At 42.0% G+C, this 19,867-nt stretch overlaps 2 protein-coding genes across 2 annotated transcripts; one reads left to right on the plus strand and one right to left on the minus strand.

Moving 5' to 3' along the window:
- Nucleotides 1-6,577: 6,577 nt before the first annotated feature.
- spring1 (SREBF pathway regulator in golgi 1) lies at nucleotides 6,578-9,635 on the minus strand. Its single transcript, XM_079271056.1, has 5 exons — nucleotides 9,025-9,635; nucleotides 8,267-8,423; nucleotides 8,018-8,169; nucleotides 7,640-7,753; nucleotides 6,578-7,072 (listed from the first exon to the last, which is right to left on the minus strand). Exons 1-5 carry the CDS (start codon nucleotides 9,118-9,120, stop codon nucleotides 6,989-6,991), a joined length of 603 nt encoding a protein of 200 aa, XP_079127182.1. The 5' UTR covers nucleotides 9,121-9,635; the 3' UTR covers nucleotides 6,578-6,988.
- A 336-nt stretch (nucleotides 9,636-9,971) lies between these two features.
- Nucleotides 9,972-19,363, plus strand: rnft2 (ring finger protein, transmembrane 2). Its single transcript, XM_079269753.1, has 9 exons — nucleotides 9,972-10,022; nucleotides 10,337-10,851; nucleotides 10,944-11,020; nucleotides 11,782-11,882; nucleotides 12,201-12,354; nucleotides 15,403-15,552; nucleotides 17,554-17,619; nucleotides 17,756-17,857; nucleotides 17,992-19,363. Exons 1-9 carry the CDS (start codon nucleotides 9,976-9,978, stop codon nucleotides 18,124-18,126), a joined length of 1,347 nt encoding a protein of 448 aa, XP_079125879.1. The 5' UTR covers nucleotides 9,972-9,975; the 3' UTR covers nucleotides 18,127-19,363.
- The last annotated feature ends 504 nt before the right edge of the window (nucleotides 19,364-19,867 follow it).

Below are 19,867 nucleotides of genomic sequence, written 5' to 3' on the forward strand. Positions count from 1 at the left end.
CAGTTTGATGCGTTACGTTTTCTCTCTTTATCTGCAGCTCAGGTTCACAACATTCTTTGCTTGTGACCCCTTAAAATGAATTAATGCCCGCTTCCTTTCCCAAATATTTATGAGCATATCACTGGAAAAAAAAGGCCACTTCAAAAATACTTTTAAAAAACCCCCAATGAATTCCAGATGTTTTGCTTGTAATTAGTAAAATACAATCTGCCAATAGCACAACGGAGAATTCGCTTTGTACGATTTCTTGAAATAGGGTCTAATAGTTAGCTTTTAACGATAAAGAGATCTTAAAGTTAGCTGGGAGAACTTATTTTGAGACCTCTTACAATATCCAAGATGCATTGAAGCCCCTATAACTCACTGAAATTGTACTTGTTAAGTGGTTTTGTCTTATATTAAGGGTTATGAGATCATTTGATGAGTAATAAGCCAAATAAACTTGGTAAGATTTAGTGTTTTTACAGTTCTTTTTACCTCATAATCTGTGTTACATTTTGATTTACCTGTACCCACATGATCTTTTCTTAGTACTTGTCTTGATGCTCCTGGAGGTCCAGTGGAGGCCAGTGTTTCCTGCTCCAACTCCAGCTAACACCAGCTGGGACTTAGACAGCACTAAGTTGCTGACATCCGTACTGATACTTGAAGCCAATGAGCTGCTGAAGGAATATGTAAGTAGCACCCAGTGATTCTGTCATGTTGTCATTTTCTTTCGGATGATATTTGTCCTGTACACAACGCGCAGGCGTTTAGGGACATCGGCCCATTCCACTCGCTCCTAGTATCACAAAAACTAGATGTACACATACATTTTCATTCAAATTCTGTTTTTACAGATCGGCTTTCATGGATCCGTAGATGTTTCCGTTCCAGACGATGTTCCTAACTCATCAATGTCTGGCGTCACCATTACTGAGAAGCTGCAGGACATCTACATCAAGGGTGTGCTTTTTTATCTGCACATTTCAAAGGTAGAAGAATATCAGAAGGGTTCTTGGGGCGACAGCGAATCTGTTCTCGAGCCACTGTCACGTGTCAAGGGAAACCTCTTCAACCATTTAGCTCAAATTAAGACCACGCTCATCAACATCGACTCTTTGCCGACAACACCAGCCCCGCCACAGTGGTCCCACGATCTTGACTATGCCAAAAGAGTATATGGAGGGGGTGTCATAGTCGCGCTGAAGGACTGGCTTCCACAAGTGTCGCAGGCACTTGCGGAGGCATCGAAAGTGTCTGACAAATAGGCAGCAGGGATTGAACGCATTTAACGGGACACTTCTGAGAAGTCTGGGTAAAATACCCTGATGATGTCACCTGGTATCCTCGTCCTCTCTGGTATATTCTGCCATGCTTAAGATTTTTCTTACCAAAGCCCCAGTATGCTCAGAGAGTATAGGGTTGCATAACTGGGAATTTAGAGATGCAGATAGTGTACTTTCCCTTTATTCTTCGTCATGGTTAGACTGTCACCGCTACAACACCTGCCTCAGGTCAATGCCAGAATCCTGTAGAGAGGGAAAGGTCCCGCTCCTTCTGGTGGACCACCATGGGACCAAATCAGAAAGAAAATCATTACGCTGGTCAATGGCGAGAAACAACATGTACGTAATTCCCGGCACAATTCAACCTGGATCAAACAATGTTTGTGTTTCGCCATTGAAGACTTATTCCAAAATAAGGTCGCCAGAACGAGCGTGACTTCACCTCTCTTTTGGATATATGTTGTGAAGAACAACGTATTTGGGGTCAAACTTTAATTGAGTTGATCTTTGGTGGAAAGTCGGTGTAGTGTGCACCATTGTAGCTGACCATGAGAGCAACGCTACCCATTGGAAATAATGGCCTTGCTTTGCACAACTTTTATTTTGTTATTGTTATTTATTATTTATTTGTTTTAATTAAACAGGAATTAATGTGAATTAAATCAATGGCAGTCAAACTGTGATGTATCTTAAATTGTGATTATTGATGTATTCATGTCATCATACACAACATGATCAGCATTTTTGCACTTCCGGTTCCCTTGTCTCAAAGTCGATGTTTTTTTGGGTGTGTTTTTGATTCGATGCCTAAAATAAGGTCTGTGGTTAACACGAGCTCAAGCGATTTTAAAAGTTTTGTTTGATGACATAAAGTGCGTCAGTAAGTTATGAAGCGTTTCTAACAAGTGGCTAAATGAGATTAGGAAATGTCATCATTTTATTGCCACAGAGTTCATTTTCTGCTACAATCCAAAATCCACTGGAAAAGAAAATCCTATCGGCTTTTTGTCGAGGGAACCGGAGCGATGCTAACTTCCTGGTTGGCCTAAATACGTCACGCCTGCAGAACTCTATAACACTTTATTTATACAATGTAAGACTTCTCTAAAAGTAGGCTAAAATATGTGAAGAGGAGATGCATGACAAGCCTGTGAAAGGCCTCTTGCTGACCGTATTTGCAGCTTGACTTGAGGTTGCACATTTTATTTGTTGTTCTTTTCATCTTTTCACCTTGTATTTTTTTAAATTTATTTACTTGTAATTTATTAACCTATTTTTTGAATTTCAGAGTTTTCTGTTTCAATGATATTTTTCAATTCCACACAACATATGTTGCCCTTTATATGGGGTGGCAACACGACAAAGCATTTCATATCTACATGAATTAACCAGAGGGTAAATAAATGTGTGTGTGTGTGTGTGTAAATATAAATATATATATCTATGCAATTCAGATTCTGCATTGTTCTGTATCAGTTTGCTTTTTGTTTCTTTTGCTTAAAAAGAGCTAAATTCAAGCAAACCGAATCAAACCAGTAATGTAGAGTCTGACCCACAGTTGTTCAATGTAACTGAGCTGGCTTGACGCCAAAGGATATTGTTGAGTGTGGTTAGCATCACCCCTGCGTACAGGAAGTGTTGCGTCAGGGGGATCAGAGAAGGAATTGATCAGACATATGATGTAAATATGTCATCACAAACATAATATGTGATAAACAGCTGACGTGTGCAAAGAATGTTATTTGTGTTGAACCTGAGATGATGCCAGAAGACATTGTGTTTAGGGTGAAAATAATTGCTTGTACAAAATACAACTTCAACTGTTGTGTGCGGAGCGTGCAAGGTGAATAAAAGCCGGTGATAACACGACCTATGTCTTCTCTATAAACGAACCAAAATCATTGTCCAAACCAAAGCTCTGCCAGATCATTGACTTAAATTTGACATTTAATACATGAATACATTTTTTATCATTACAATGTTTATGGATATTTTTGCACTGGAAAGTTATTCAGAATACAAAAACACAAGTTTTCATGAGTAAACCTTTGTGACAGTTCAATACAAATCATCTCCATCAGTGATCTGCAGCATTTCCTTCAGTGGAAGTGACAGAAAGGTGTTGACTTGTCAAAAGAACCCAGTCTTTGGTATATGCTGCTTTTACTATTTTTTTCATCAACGGATATGGCTTAGATAGAGATAGCAATCGGGGAAATTTATCTTCAGACCTGCGTTCACACGTCAACTTCGAGAGGCTCGCAAGTATAAAAAAAAGATCACCGCTATAGGAAACGGTCCTTGTCATATTCGAAAACTTGAGCGGAGTCGGAATGAAATACAGAGCAGGTACAGTATGCGTTGTCACAAACTTTCTTCATTCATTAACGAATGTGTGTCTTTCAGCATTACGGGAGTGGATTTAGAATGTCGTTCACTTGCATTTGCAGGATTTCTGACAGTGGCGTGCGCCTGGATGGTGATTGTGATTCAAAGCTTGGATGCAGGACCTGCAGCACAGAAACACGCTGCTGGTGTTTCATGCAATCTGAAGGAGCTGACGGCCCTCACCAGAAGCCTCGTTGACGAAAGCTTGAAAAGTTTTGTAAGTAACACGACACCTTTTGTTTAAACAAAAGTATCAGTCACAATGTATACATATTTTGCATTAAAAACTATAATTGCAGAAATATTGCGGGTAAACAATTTTCAAGTATCAAAAGTACAAGATATTCAAAGCACCTACAAATCACCCAGTGTCAGTGTCAAAAGAGCATATAGAGCGATCATATTGTTGTAATACTTCAACTGATGCAGTGCAATGCAAGCAGTGTTTTAATGTTGCAGTTGGTGGAGGTGAATTGTTAAATGTTACTTGAAATGTCATAGAGATGCATCTCTTTAACCACTACAACACGGTGGTGCTATGAACATTTTATGACGCATGTAAAATAATGAAGTAAAAAGTCCAACATGGTGTACAGAGTTACTTTCCGGGACTATTTATGATATACCGGTAGTTGGCGGAGCTCATTTGAGGGTGTCTGACATATATTTCAATCATGTATTTCATACAGCTGTATTATAAGGATATTAATTGTACATGTGCTTTTCACTTCAGCGTGTGGGAGGAGCCTCTTTGTGTCTTTACTCATCACTCTTGCCTGCGTAAATGATATGATCTCCAACATTTGTCTTTTTGTCAATGACTTTGCTCCATCGACACGCACCAATAGGGATTAATGCGATCGATTGAAACCATATATTTTAATCTACAGACACATTTCTTGAGTGGGTGTGGTGTAGATCCATGCTGAGACGGATAGTTTAAGAGTTTGGTGGAACATTGGCGATACAGAGAGATTGCAGGCTTTATATTTCATGAGATGATTAACATAAATATTCCAATTAAAGTCACTGTTGGTCTTCTCTTCCAGGACAAAGCCAATGGGGAGCACCTGGGCACTTGGTCCCCTGGCTTCCCTGAGCTCGAGGTCCACCAGAACTCTCCTCTCGATGGGCCAAAGGTTCAGTGCAGCCTCCTCTTCATGGCTCAAGGCCTGAAGGAAGTCCTGGAGGACCAGAGGGACAACCTCAATCCCAAAGATGTTTCACTTCACGAGGAGCTCAAGAACACCATCTCTAAGGTCAACATGCTCGCAGTGTGTGCGAAGCATATCCTCAGTGGGGAATGCTCCCCGAAGCCCCCCCCACCCAAAATGCCCAAGCATGTGTTTGCAAAGAAGCAGTGGAGTCACACTCTGTTGAAGACAGCCAGGGTCTATCTGGACTGGCTGGAGCTTAAGTCTGGGGTCCAAACGTCCAAGATCAAAGGGAAGAATAAGATAAAACGTAAAGCTTCTGAGGCGACACTTCAGAAGTACTTGGAGGGGAGTGGATACCTCTTGTAATCAGTTTGCAAGGAGGCAAGGTTACAGTTTATGGCGGCCCTTTTTTTAAATGGTGAAGGATTTGTTGATGCTTATTTGTAATGCATTTGGGACATTTCAAACAAATGTCTGTCTCATTTTTCATACTATTTTTAAATAAATGGAGGAACAGCTGTATGTTGTTAATCACTTGAAAATAAGAATCGCTGTGTTTTCGGTACCTTAGAATGAGTCGTTAATAAAGGGGGCGGGTTCTCTTTGCGGAGTCGGCGGCCATGTTTCTACAGTAGCCCAGAACAGACAAACTAAAGTGCCTCTAGAAAGGACCAGTACCGTTTTCATTTTTTCCATGTCAGCTGCTGTAGTTCTCCTCCACGCTTGGCACACGGGAGAAGTTTCAGTTCACCGCTAGTTACCGCCAAATCAATGCACCTTTCGGTAGATAAAATAAATGATAAAGTCACGATTTTAGCTATTTTTTCAACTGTTTACAGAAGTAGTATGACATTTTGGAAAGTTGGCATATTTGCTTTCTTGCTGAAAGTTGGATGAGAGGATCAGTGAAGAGCAGAATCAATGTTCGCATCAAACTCTCAGCAAGGTCGCAACATTTTAGTGATTCCAAAAATGTCAAACTATTCCTTTAAAGAGCTAAAAAAGAAATGGCTTTGTTCAAATAAACTCAGCAACTGACATCGTTCCCATGTGATCGTAATTAATCAACTTGCCAAAGAGGCAAATTAAAAGGGGCTCTAATACATTTTCTAATTACGACGGTTTGTTTTCTCGGCCTTCACAATGATTAATTGTTACGCTCTGGCCATCTATCCCTTGTGAGCGGGCTACGTTGCCTGAGGTAGAAAGAGAGGCTGATAAGAATCAGAGAGCCACCGGTTTGGACTCCAATCACTGTATTGCAATTTGTGGACAGATGGACAGAGCACGGTGAGGCAGATAAGTCTGTCAAAGTCCCATCAAAGCAATGCAAGAGGACAAAAACACTGTAACAAAGATTAATGTGGGCCCTGTCCTCCTCAAATTAAGCGATCAATTAATATTCAATTGGACGTTCCAATGTTTCGTGGTTCTGAATGAGCTTCAAACGTGTCGGCTGTAGGATATCATCAGCAAAGGTCCACATATTTTACGTAATTGAGAGAACAATTTTATATACTGTGGAGATTCTTAAATTCTATTTTTTTATTTCAACGAAACACAGCTTTGACTGTACCTTTCTATTTGTTCTGTTAATGCAATGCAATTTTTTGGCAAATAAAATGAAAGCTAGATCATACGGCCCTATTTCCGTTTCTCAAAATGTTTATGAAGCAACACTTCATAAACATTTCAACGGTATGATCAAATACATTTTGATTGTCACCACTTATAAGATAGAAACCCATTTCATTTCACAGTCACTTTTATTAAATAGTTTCATATGCATGCACTACACACTGAAGTAATGACACATTCTTTGCTGTATTTAATATATAAAAAAACAAACAGCTGTTACCTTCTAAAAATGAAGCCTATTTTATGACATGAACCGGTTTGAGGTGAGTCCTGATGGATGAGCTGCCTGCTACATAGACCTGATGATCATCACGGATGAATTTATGGAGCGTTCGATGCACTTATGAAGTGTAAATAATCTCAGGTTGGTCTTAGATGTCTCCATCTCTTTGCCTCTATAACGCAAAATTGTCCAAGACAGCAGTTCCTTTGCAGAGAGTCTCCTCTCTAAGCACCTGTAGGGGTCCGAACAGGGACGCCTGTATTGACCCGCTGCCGTTAGAACTCTTCCTAAACCCGAGAGGGAAGTCAAAATGCTCACACAGGAAGGAGCTCTGGAGGACTCTCTCCGTAGCAGTACTTTGCTTGAGGGTTTCGGTAGGTGTTCTCATGTTGAACACTCTGCACGAGGAGGAAAAAGAATAAACATGTTCATATATTGAAGCAACGTCTGCTGCTGAATGAACCCATTCAATAGATTCAAATAGAGCGTGAAACCTTTGTCACCTAAAACAACAGAGCATTTGAATGTTTATGCGTGGTCATAAAATGTAAACATTCATTCAGCTCCAGAAACCATAAAATGCTGATTTTAGGAATTTGTCTGATGCTTTTATTGACGGCTACCAACTTGCAAAGGATACATTCTAAAAGTTGTAAACATTTAATATTAGGGAGGGCAAAGATCAAAGCCAGGGCAGAATTTATGTGAACAAATATAATATTCATGAAGAGAACAGACAAAATTTGTTGTTGCCATTTTTTTACATGCAGGAAATTGATGAGACAATAGCAATGAATCATAGTGAAACATTCATCAAAGTGCAAATCTACTGTCTAACTTTGACTGTCCAAAGAATAGACAGATGAGTGTTTGATGAATATCATGACTGACTCTGCATTCATGAAGATAGGATTGTGTTCTGTCAGAGTTTGAACGTTTTCATGTGCGCTTATCTCGTAACTCACTTGAGAAGAGGTCCGACACTTGGCCAGGCACAGCTCAAAATGATCCTCCACAGCGGTGAAGAGGTTCTGGAAACCTTCCGCTGCACGATTCAGGAAGCGCTCAAGGAGAAGTTGCTGAGGAAGAGTTCACAGATGAGAGAGTGAGCGTGTGTGTAAAACACACGAGCACAGATTCCAATCTGCTCAACCTGTTCTTTCTTCCCCTCGCGGTCACTGCTGTGTTTAAAAGGCAAACTCAATATTCAACTTTTAAAAGATCTAGCATCTGAATTCTTGCATTTCAGGATTGTTCATATAAAATGCATGCATGCAGCATGTAGACACATTACTTTCTAGATGACAGTAACGCCCCCGAACATCCTTGATGTGACAGATTACCTTATCGGGCTGGAGGCAGCAAGACACGCAATACTCATAGATGCTACAGCAGCCGTTGGCCAAGCAGCTTTTACAAATGTACTGTCTGGAGCTGGGAGCGTTGACGTTACAGCAGCCGTTAACCAGCAAGTCGTTTCTCTCGCAGACGTAACCTGTAAAACATTAGCACGGAGGAGAACATGCATTGATTAGAGGAGCTGCCGTGCTATCATCCACTGTATGGTGGTGAGTAACGGCTGCACCGCTCACCAAGTTCGTCTGTGAGCAGCGTCTTGCCCTGGATGGAGTTCCTGCACTGAGTGATCTGCCGGCTGCTGTTGCCCAGGTTGAAATGCACTTTCCAGGGGATGCGATGGTCTGAATCTCTAACCTCTAAGAGCGTGCGGTCCCGTATGGTGCGCTCCTCCTGCACAATTCACACAGAAGGCCATGAAATGCCGTCAAAGAAAAAAAACCCGACAAAGTTCAGAAGAGGGTCAGACAATATGATGAGATATAAAGTTCGATCATGAGTGGGGAAATAAAATGATCGGCAATATAATCTAGTAATCTTTTAAGCAAACATGCAGATAATTTACTAGTTAAATTCTTTGCAGTTTTTTTTAGTTACCGGTATCTGTATGAGTAAACTGAATATATTTGGGTTTTCGATTATTGATCGGACAAAACAAGTACCGGTAATATGAATGTTAGGTTGGGCTGTAAGAAATTGTGACACAATGGTTGAGTAGATAGACTGTCCACATGTTGAATTGTCCTCCATGTCCTCAAGACACTCAACCCCAAATAGACTGATTTTGCAGTACCATATATTTGGAGGTATCTCATGTATTAAAGCCATTGCAGACAACATTTTGAGTTAATGAGCAGCACTGCTTTAGGGCAATATTGGGTTTGCAGGAATTTTGCATCAAAAACAGTCATCCCTGTCAGGTTACTTCTTTGATGTAGTATTAATGTACTGCTGCAGAATATACTACAATTTAGTGCAGTGTGAGTTTGTGTACCTGTTTGAGCGTGCTAGTGAGAAAGTAGATGAGAGACAGTCCGAAGACAACTCCCAGCACCCAGCGCTTCCTCAGTAACCGCCGTAGCACCATCATAGCATGGCTTTCCAGTGTCGGTCCAACACATCAAACCTCCAGAGTGGGGGTATCAATTCCCTGACTGACGTTATTTGTCAGCACTGTGTAACGATCGGATGATGACTCGCACAAAAAAACTGCTGTGCAAACTGACGTTAACTAGCTTTAACTGACAGCAACTGTGATAAATAACGTTAGTTAGCATTACCAACAAGACAATAGCTAACCCATGTTGCAGGTTTGAGATGATGACGGATGACAGATGTGAATAAAGCTCAAAAACAGTTGAATGGTGTGCACGTAAGCTAGTTAACTGTGCTTCATCATAAAAGCCTGCTTTGTTAGCCTGCTAGCTAGCTGTCGTTAGCATTAGCTTTCTCTTTTAGATAAGCTACACAATGATGCCAATAAACAATATATTATGACGCAGCCTATTATTTTAAAGAACACAGCTGTGTATCGTCCGACGTTACGTCTAACGAGCAGCAACTGTTGTGTTTATCCAGCGACGTTTTGACATCCACCATCTGCAAAACAAATTTTCCAACACGGATGTGGTGTGGTGGGAAGGAGGACGCTGATTGGTGGATACGAGGATCCTCGATGACGCATTACAGGAAGTCTTTAGAGCTGCACTGTCGGAGCATCTTCTCTGCTGCAGCATCAACAACCTAGCTAAACCTGACACTAAAGCTAAACCTGACACTAAATATGCCAAGAACTGCGGGGCAATTCACAGAACGTACTCAGGTAAAGTCGTCTGCAATGTTGTTCAGCTTACTGTCTGACGAATAAAAACGCACACAAAGGCAGAATAGCTGAGGAAACTTGCATTTTTGCAGGGCTGGACCATGTGGTGGTGAGCGGTATGCCATGCAGAGGAGACACAGCAGCAACACGGATGGCATGCCCTCTGAAAGGTGAGAAGAATAGCTCTCAGGAGCAGCACAAGCTCTTTGTTTGTGCCAAATGTATGTGGACCCCCCTGTCTACATGCATACATCCTGTCTTTCATTGTCTAGTGATACCATAGATGTCTACCATCTCCCTGCAGGAATCAATTTTTTGCCTGTGCTTGGGCCAAACCAATGGTTAATTGCAATATTTCAAAGCCAGATCCATAAATAACTTGAATGTTCTGCACAACCTCAGAGATGAATTTTACGATACAGGATATGTAAAATGAAGCACAGCCATTGTCTTGGCTTAAGATTTTGTTTGTATCCTCACTCAGGAGCCGAAGCCAAACTCTGGGATCAGAGAGCAGCCTAGATGAGGGTGGTGTGTTCGACTGCCTGAAGCCCGACTCTCCCGCTTCACCCCAGCAGATCTTCTCCGGCCTGGTGGGCGTCCCCTCCGGCTCTGTCTCCTCTGCCCAATTCCAGGCAGCGGGCTTAGTCCTGGGCTCTCCCCCTGAAGTTTTTATCCAGATGACTGCATCGTCCAGAGAAGAAGGAGGCCCCCACCGCACGGAGGGTGGACCTTTTCTCCCTCGGCCACCCCCGCACCACCATCACCACCACCACCACTTCCACCACCAGGCCCTGCAGCACAGGACCTCCTCGCTGCTCCAGCAGGCCGCTATGGCGGGCGGCTCAGAGAGGCACAGCTCCAGGGAGGAGGCCCAGGAAGACCCGTCCACCCCGGCCCCAGCCCTGTCTGAGCTGAAGGCGGTAGTCACATGGCTGCAGAGAGGCTTCCCCTTCATCCTCATTCTGCTGGCTAAAGTCTGCTTCCAGCATAAGCTAGGTGGTGCTGCTAACGGTGTCAGATAATACGCTACTTGCGTCAAAGAGTCATACGGTGTGGTTTAGTGATGATGTTGCACTTCTCTCCTGCAGGTATTGCAGTGTGTGTGGGCATGGCCAGCACATTCGCCTATGCCAATTCCACGTTTAGGCACCAAGTGTCATTACGGGTAAAACATCTCATCTTTTCAAATGTTAGTTTAAATACTGAGACATACATAGTCTGAGATCAAAGTCAGGCTAAGCACATGCCGATATTAAAGGATAAGGCTGGTGTTATTTCATATGTTTATGCCGCTGCCCGACAACAATGTTTTCGGGTTGTTCGTGCGTCCATCTGCCCATCCATTGTCATAATGTCTTAAGAAAGCAGAAAAGGACTTTCTTTAAATTTGGCACAAAAGTCCACTTCCACTCAAGGGTGAACTGATTAGAATTTGGTGGTCGAAGGTGAAGATCAGTAATCTGTCCAATTCTCGTGAATGCGATACCTCAGGAACACCTTGAGGGTTCATTTTTGTCTTTGTTAAATGGCTCGTAGGTGTAGTTTAGGCAGAGTATCCTTCTAAAACAGGGCACTTTGGTTTTTTATCAAACATTACTCAAACAGGAGTTGATAGTGCACTTGTTAGGGACTGTTTTCAGCCATGGATGAATACACATTGAGTGCTCTGGTGAGCATTTACAGCAGCGGGATGGTGTACATTGGATTGACTCAAGATAAACTACAGTGCGTAAACTAAATTACATAAAAATGCAACCAAAAACTGAAGTGAAAAATGAAACGCCCCAGCGCGTACACACAAGCTCACTGTTAGACGGACTAATAACGCACCGCAATCTAATCAGAATGTGTAACGTTATTGCAAGTGTTGATTTACAATTTTCGATTTCAAGAAATTTATTGTGTGTTTCTCTTCGATGTTGCCAGGCGGAACGTTCTGTATTTGTTGCTCTTTGGATCATCGGGTTCCTTGCAGGGAATATAGTGTATCTCTACTACACGTTCAGTCAGGAGGAGCTGCAGAACAGGTCTTTAATAGTAGCTTTGTGTTTTTTCTACGCCTGCCATCTTATGGTTTTTTTTTGATACGTTTTATGTTTTCCCATTCTTCTTGTGCCGTGTAAGCCATTTCATTTTGACTTCCATTTCCTTTAGGGAACGTTCCTGTTCTTGTCTGGTCTTGTCCTGTGAGTATTTTGTGTTTATTTCATGTTTTGGTTTGGAGAGCGTTTTTTCTTGAGTTACGTTAAACATTTGCCTTTCTGTTGCTTGTCATTCTTCCATCCTGTGTGAAACCACCAGACCTCCCATTAACAACTCAGCTACCTGTTTTCTTTTTCTTCCAGCCTCATATTTGCCAGGCCCAACCTCAACAGCTTTGACTTCTTCGATCTGATCTGGGCTGTGGGCATCACCGATTTTGTCCTTAAGTACTTCACCATCGGGCTGAAATGCTTTGTCCTCTTCTTGCCCAAGATTCTCCTGGCCTTCAAATCCAGGGTAAGAAAATCCACATTCCTCTGACCCTTAGATCTAGGATTTGAGACTTTCCTTTTATTTTCTATCAGAAGTTCTGTTGTAGGTTGTAACAGTCTGACAAGACACAACCGTGTGCTCTGTAAACATGTAGCAAGTATTTCCTGCCATTTTATAGACATTTTAAAGATTATTTGTACTCTTTATTTCTTAATTGCAGCCCTCATTATGTGCATTTCACATTTGCATAAACTGCAATAAATGCTTGCAGCTGTTTTGCCCTATAAACCACTTCATGGCAAACCTTTTGTGCATTTGATCAGTTGACAGCAAACAAAGGCCCAAATGAAGAATGAGGCTAACTTTGAACGTTTTTAATTCTTCGACTTCTTGCAGCTGCTTCACAGCAAAAGCCGTAACACCATAAGAGCATGTCGGAGTGTATTTGTCCTTTTTAAACACATTATAGACCGACCAAGCAAACCTTGTATGACACACTTAAAAGGCATCTAATCTGAGTGTCAATATATAGACTGCCATATTCATGTTTAGCTCATCCATAACACGGTACAAACAATGATTGAGTTACGGGAAGTTCACTCACAAAGTTGAGGAACTTGAAAATATAAAAAAAAGAAATCAGCTAAACGATGACGCAATACTCCGCTGAGTGAAGAAAGTGCTGAAGGGTCACAGTGTGAAACTGCTCTGTATTCATAAGGTCTGTGTGCGTGGTTAGTCTGGCCTGAGGCAACGGCCTATGATCACACACACACACACACACACACACACACACACACAGATAGACTCTGATGTTCATACAGGTGCAGCTCATATTCCGTGTGCGTGTTTGTGTGTTGGATCGGGGGGAGGAGGGGAGTATTAGGATTACATTTTCCACTGATAAACAGACCGGCCTATCGGAACCACGACAGCCAGCAACTGAGCTCATTTGCCCTCGAGGGGATTGCACGGGTGAGGTCATCCCTCCCTGCACACACACACACACACGTACATCATTTTACAGCTTTAAGGGACACATGTTGAGGATTTTAGTGATTCGCAGATTGTATCATCACTAGGACTGACGGCCGAACAGTCCCGTCTATTCTGAACTCCATAAAATCAGCCCGTCTGCTTCATTGCTGCAGAACAAACACGGATGCACTAATGATCCGACATAATCACCAGCGTCAGCGCATACAGAAGTTCCATGACGAGGAAGGGCTCGTGTCTTCCTGCTTGTGCATGAATCGTATTCAGTGTGTGCTGCTGTGAGTGTTTTCCTTCTTGTTTACGAGGTGTCTCGGAGTCTCCTGCTCCCTAAATCTGGTGGTCGTAACATCGATCTGTGGTTTATTGTTTGCTCTGTTGGTGCTGCTCCACTTGTCTGCTCTGTTTGCCTCGAGCAAGATTTAATGTTGAAGACTTTCTGCGGCTGTTCAACAGGAGCATGAGTCACAAGTTAAGTAGGGCGAGGAACTATTCTTTCTTTTAAACTGATGAATGATGTTCATAATATTATTGATATTAATTGACTTCATTGTTCATACAGGTCTCAGAGTAAAATATGACCATTACTCCAAAGGTCCAAGGTGACGTCTTAAAGCCCAAATATCTAATTGTTTAAAAACAACACAGCAGTGTGAAAACAAAGACTGCAAAGAAAAAGAAGATTATAACCACATTTTAAGCCCCACCCACTTACCCGCATATTTAATAGATAGCAATGTAATAATAACGGCCTCGTAGATTAGAAAGTAAAGTTATGTGTCTGTTTCTGTGTGTAGTTATGGAGTGGATAAAGAGATCAGACGATGTAATGTAACCAGAAAGGAGGAAACTACTCGAACACGGCCTGCAGTGGAGCTTACTCAAACTCCTTGGCTTCTGTCCAGACTTAAGATTTGACAGTTTGTGCGTGGGCGTGATGGGCACTGTGGGATACGAGGCTGAGGGGACAATAAGGAAGATGAATTAGCCACTAGCGGAGGCCTTCCTCCCCGACCCACCTGGCTGCTTGTGGCGCTTTACCCACAGTCATCAATCTTTGTCAGCGAACATCCAGGAAGTCATTATGCAAGCTGGGATGCCACAGGGGCCATTAGGGAATCAAGTTTTCCTCCTCCATTTTGGTCCCCTCTGTTTTTAACCGTACCCAATTCACTTAAAGCACTTTGTAGCAGTCAGAAGTTCAATTTGTTCTTCGTGATTATTTAGGGAAGGGGTCCTTTTTTATTTTTTTAAAGCAGCTAGCGAGCCCCCGTAGGGCTGGGTTTACTGTGGGCATTGGGTAGCAGGTGGAAGGAGCTGCTGCCAGTTTCCCTTGCAGTGTGGGGAAATTGCCTGTACTGCTGTGAAACTGCGGAGCTCTGGACAGCAGCCATGTTTGGGCTGGAGGCCTGCTGTTTTAAGCTTTTAATACCGCACTGCTCTTGACTAGATAGAAGAGTGCCTCCAAGCTGTTCGGCTCTTTTCCGCTTTTTGGACAGTAAAAGAGTGGATCAAAGGAAGAATACATATTGTCTCGATTTTAGTATTTTTTTCATTCAGTCAAACTTTGTTTAAGCTTTAAAAAGGTCGCCTTTGTTTTTGATGTTTTTTTTTCGAAGGCACTGCCAGTTTAAAAAGAAAAATATTAGGTGGGCACATTCCCAGTCCCTGCCATCTACTGGACCATCGTCTGCATATAAGAAGTGGACCTCATCACCGTGATGTCACCGATTGGTTTGTGGACTACGGGTTTGAAGCCTCGACTTGCAACCAGAAGTGACATGAGAGGTTGGAGCTACAATCGAACTCTGAATAAGACATTTTTAGGAGACCAAAAAAAGAACAATTGACCTTTTTATGAACTAAAAACACACTGAAAAAGGTTAAAGTTCTAAGACGAAAACATGAACAACTCCCAGACCGGACAATGCCCCTCCAATGCAGGTTGAATGCACTTCCACATTGGCTTCACTTTTCAGACCCGGAGGTTTCTGCCTGATATGGACACAAAGTTGGATAGAAGCACCAAGAGAGGCCTCCTCTACTATTCTACTTTCTAATGTGTGTGTGTTTATCTAGGGTAAGTTCTACCTGCTGATAGAGGAGCTGAGCCAGCTGTTTCGGGCCCTGGTGCCCATCCAGCTGTGGTACAAGTACATCATGGGAGAAGACCCGTCCAACAGCTACTTCCTGGGAGCCACACTCATCATCATCTACAGCCTCTGCAAGGTAATCTGTGCCCGGTAGCAAAGCATCTAGCAAAGATCAATATGGTGTTCCAACTTATATAAATTACATGTAGACTGCACACAATTCAATTCCTGCATCAGAATTAATTAATAAGACGTTCAAGGGCTGACAACAGATGGAGGACAAACTCCTGTGAAGAAAGGGGCTCAGCATAGAAAAATAGAAGCTGGTGAAGCTGCCTAAATTATGAATATTGCGACTGAAATACTAAAACTCTTTAGCACTTTCCTAGAGCTTACATTGTTCTTTACAGCCCACATTAAGACAAGTATGATATTATTATAGAAGAATCTAAATCATGATAATATTGTTACTCTTAGAGACTAACTGGAGCTCAAGTCTATAGTGATGGTGGTGGAAGACAAGAGGTCATAAAGGCTGCAACAGACATGTATTTTCATTATTGATTAATAGGCAGATTATTTTCTAGATAACGTCGATTATTTTCTCGATTAAATTTTCGCGTTTCTAAAGTCGAAGGTGATGTCTTTAAATGTCTTTTTTTTTCTTTAAATCGTTTTCATATTATATAAAACAGAGAAAAGCAGGAAATCTCTGAGTCTGAAAGCAGCATTTTCTGCCATTTTTGCATGAAAAATGACTTATTTTTTTTACAATTAATTGATCAAAATAGTTGTCAACTTATCATTGCAACTCTAGAAGTCATGGGCTAACTCAAAGTCTTGTTTTGAGAGTATGACTCTGTAGAAATGGCAGCGTCAGTTAGACGGTCCACCACTTTGGTCCAGACTGCGTACTTGTAAAATAAATGTTGTAGTGATGGAGCATAACTGAAGGGGGTCATCAGGAACATTTTTGATTCATCTGTTGGGGAACCACAAAGTGACTGGGGATCCAGAGAAAAAGAGGCAAATGACTTGAGAGGGAGGCTTGATGAAAAGATAGCTCACCAAAATGATTAGAAATCATCTTCAATGTTATTCTTCCCCTGGATTGGAAAGATGTTTGGGCCTGGATTGTACAACTGAAAGAGAAACCGTAGGTCACAGCAAGGCCAGACACTGAGCACAGTGGCATAAGGGAACTTAAAAAGACTTCCGGAGAAAGAGCTCTTTAGAGCCATGCGTCAGCTTCCAGTCTGTCACGACATCGCAATGGGAAGCTGAAATAGTGAAACCAGTTGTTGGATGAGTGAAACGCCAAATGACGGCGTGATGAATTGTTTGAGGTTGTCACCGTCATGTGTTCCGTAGAGTGTGTTGACAATTATAGTCGAGACTTCTTTTACCGGTAATACACCAGTGACTCAGCGGATGTAGCTGTTGATGATGGGCTTGTTCAGCTGAACTGGGTGGACAGTTTCCTGGGTGTGTGTGTGTGTGTGTGTGTGCTGAGGTGCAGCACTCTGGTGTTTTCCAAGATCAGGCAATGTTAGCAGTGCGTCAATATTAGAGTATGCCGATGTGCATCAGTGGTTGACTCACCGTTGTCATGCTGTTTGTGTCACACGGGATAACGGTAAGATAAAGTTTAGAGAAAAATGTTAAAATGCATAACCAGTAGAAGCAGAGTATCGCTTTATGTTGAATGAAATGCTCGAGATTAGAGATGTTACTTTGCTGACTTGTTGCTGTTAATCAATGGATCGAACTTTATTTGTTCAGCACCTTCCATACAGGTCAGTGCAGCTCAAAGTGCTTCACAGATGAACGACGAGCCAAAAGTGAACAAGTGTGGCTGCTGACCCCAACAGAAAAGACCAAAGCAACTAAACTATTTGAGACCATTGGACGACAATAAAATGATCAAAATGTAATCAAATAGAATTAAAAGCTATGATAACGGTAATAGCAGTAAAACAGTGTGAAATACAAATTAGATCAATAAAAGAACAATTATTCAACTTAAATACAATGCAATAAGTGAATAATATGATTAAAAATAGGAGGGCTTCTGGCCAGTTGCAATTGTTGTTTTTTTATAAAAATCTGATCGTGCTTCTTCTTTATTGTTTTGCAGTCCTTTGACATCTGTGGACGAGTGTCTGCCATCCGCAAGGCCTTGGTCATGCTCTGCAGCGCTCAGGTGAGATTCAAACTATGTTTACTCTTTTCACGTATCAGTAAACACACAGAGATATGCTCAACTTTGTGTTTTTTTTGCTTTGAGATTTAAATAAATCTAGGAGAGGTTACATTTCCCTCTTTTCTGTCTCATCCAGAGTTATGGAGTGAGGGCAGGCGGTCAGCAGTGCAGCGAGGCGGGCGACGTCTGTGCCATTTGTCAGGCGGATTTCAGAGACCCCATCGCCCTTCTCTGTCAGGTAAGGACCCTGTGAAGTAGTCCGGGACTGCTGAACCTCTGACCACTGCCAGCATCACCCATGGGTGTGGTTGGGTGTGGACAGAAGTGTGCTAAGTTGCAGCTGGAACAATTCTGCGTTCTGTTCCTCTGCAGCACGTGTTCTGCGAGGAGTGCCTGTGCTTGTGGTTCGACCGGGAGAGAACGTGTCCGCTGTGTCGCTCCACCGTCATTGAGACCCTGCGATGCTGGAAGGACGGCACCACCTCGGCTCACTTCCAGATCTACTGAGCTCCGAACACGCCTGGGAAGACGGGATTGTGCTGTATTGCGAGTTAGACAATGGTGTGTCATCTTTCGCTGTTTATCTTAGTGCGGTAACTCTTTAAATCAGGGTAAGCATCGTAACACACTCTATGTAGGGGGACTTTAACTTTAGAAGAATTTATAAAGACCAGGGGGTCTCATTTATAAAACACTGCGCAGGATCTCCACTAAATGTTTCCGTACGTTCAAAGGAGGAAATGCACGTACTCTAAAAAATAATCTGATTCGTGAAACCTTGCGTACGCCTGCCAGTGCGCAGTTTCCTTTTGTGAATCCCAAATCCCTGCACACTCGTTCCCTCCTGGAGTGATTGTACGAGAGTTGTCACTGGTTTTATTTCCAGACTTTGCTAAAATACCCAATCCTTATGTGTAGATGGTGAAGGTTTGCCAGGTGATGTGACTGGAGAAGGCAGAGTGTGTGACAGTCACCGCATTAACTCCAGTGAGCTCTGATACCTGCATCAGACAGCTGTTTTCAGTTTGTCTGTGTACAGTATGCTGTATCTGTCCCTATGGAATAAACCACATTAATCACTCAAGTCGTGTTCACTGCAGCGATCGTAAACACAAAAACTAAGATCGTACTTGGCGATATATGCACATTGTTGAAAACTTGATGCGCTGTTCTGCAAAGTAACGTGTGATATGAAGTGAAATCATTCTACGCATAATGATGCCTCTCACATTTAATATCTACAGTCCGGCTTCAATTCACCACCTCACCATCTACGTCGGCAGTTTCCTTGTGTCTCCAAAATGTTTGTGGGTCAGAGTTTCTGTACAGGGGCACACATTCTCCCGTCAAGTTTGTTTTCAAATCACAACTTCTGCGTGGGAGGTGAAGTTCACCTCTTTCAGGCCCCTTTTTGTGCGTACGCCACGGTTATAAATGAGACCCCAGAGCAGAGAGATTTGCTGATCACATTATTTTCAGTGCAGACAAGTTGAGCACATTGGTGGTAGAGGCCACGTGCACAAACTAATTTATCAACATGGTATCACTGAAAAGAAACTTAAACCTTGGACTGTTGTCAGTTTTACAATTGTGCCATTGTCATGTTGTTATGACATCAGTCACCTTTTTGTGTGCATGTAGAATAAGCCAATACAGCATTTTATTTTACACAACACACAATGAAGAATGTTCCTTTGATTTAGTGTTGTGGTAATGTAAATAGTCTCACTCTATTTGTGGTAAGTTTGGCACATTTCTTTTGTATATTTTATAATTAATAACATTTCTATTTGGTATTTAGTTTTAAGGTTTTGTGATATTTATTTTGAAAGACTTTGAACACATCAAAATGTCTCAGAACGAAGGTCTGTAAGTAACAAAAGGTTCTAGGTAAGCGGTGATGTTATTTAGATATTGAGTAATGAACGTCTAGTGGTACCGTAGTCAGCATTTTATAGATTCTTATTAAGTCAGACGCTGAAGTCAGTGGGATTTCACTTTGCATTTCCATGTTCTAATCATTGCATTGTTATTCCATATGAATATTGTTGATATGAATCACTTCCTTTAGAATAGTCATTCTTGAGTTGCATAATAGACACTAAATGCAGAGTGCATTGCAAGTGTGGTCTTCAGTTTGAAATGAAAGCACTTTGAGCTCATTTTGCCAGCCGTATTTCTTGTCTCATTGTAAAGACACCTGCAGAGAATTTATTTCAGAAAGATTTTTATTACTTTACCTTCTAAA

The sequence above is a fragment of the Melanostigma gelatinosum genome (genome assembly GCF_949748355.1).
Source record: "Melanostigma gelatinosum genome assembly, chromosome: 6".
Lineage (NCBI taxonomy): Eukaryota > Metazoa > Chordata > Actinopteri > Perciformes > Zoarcidae > Melanostigma > Melanostigma gelatinosum.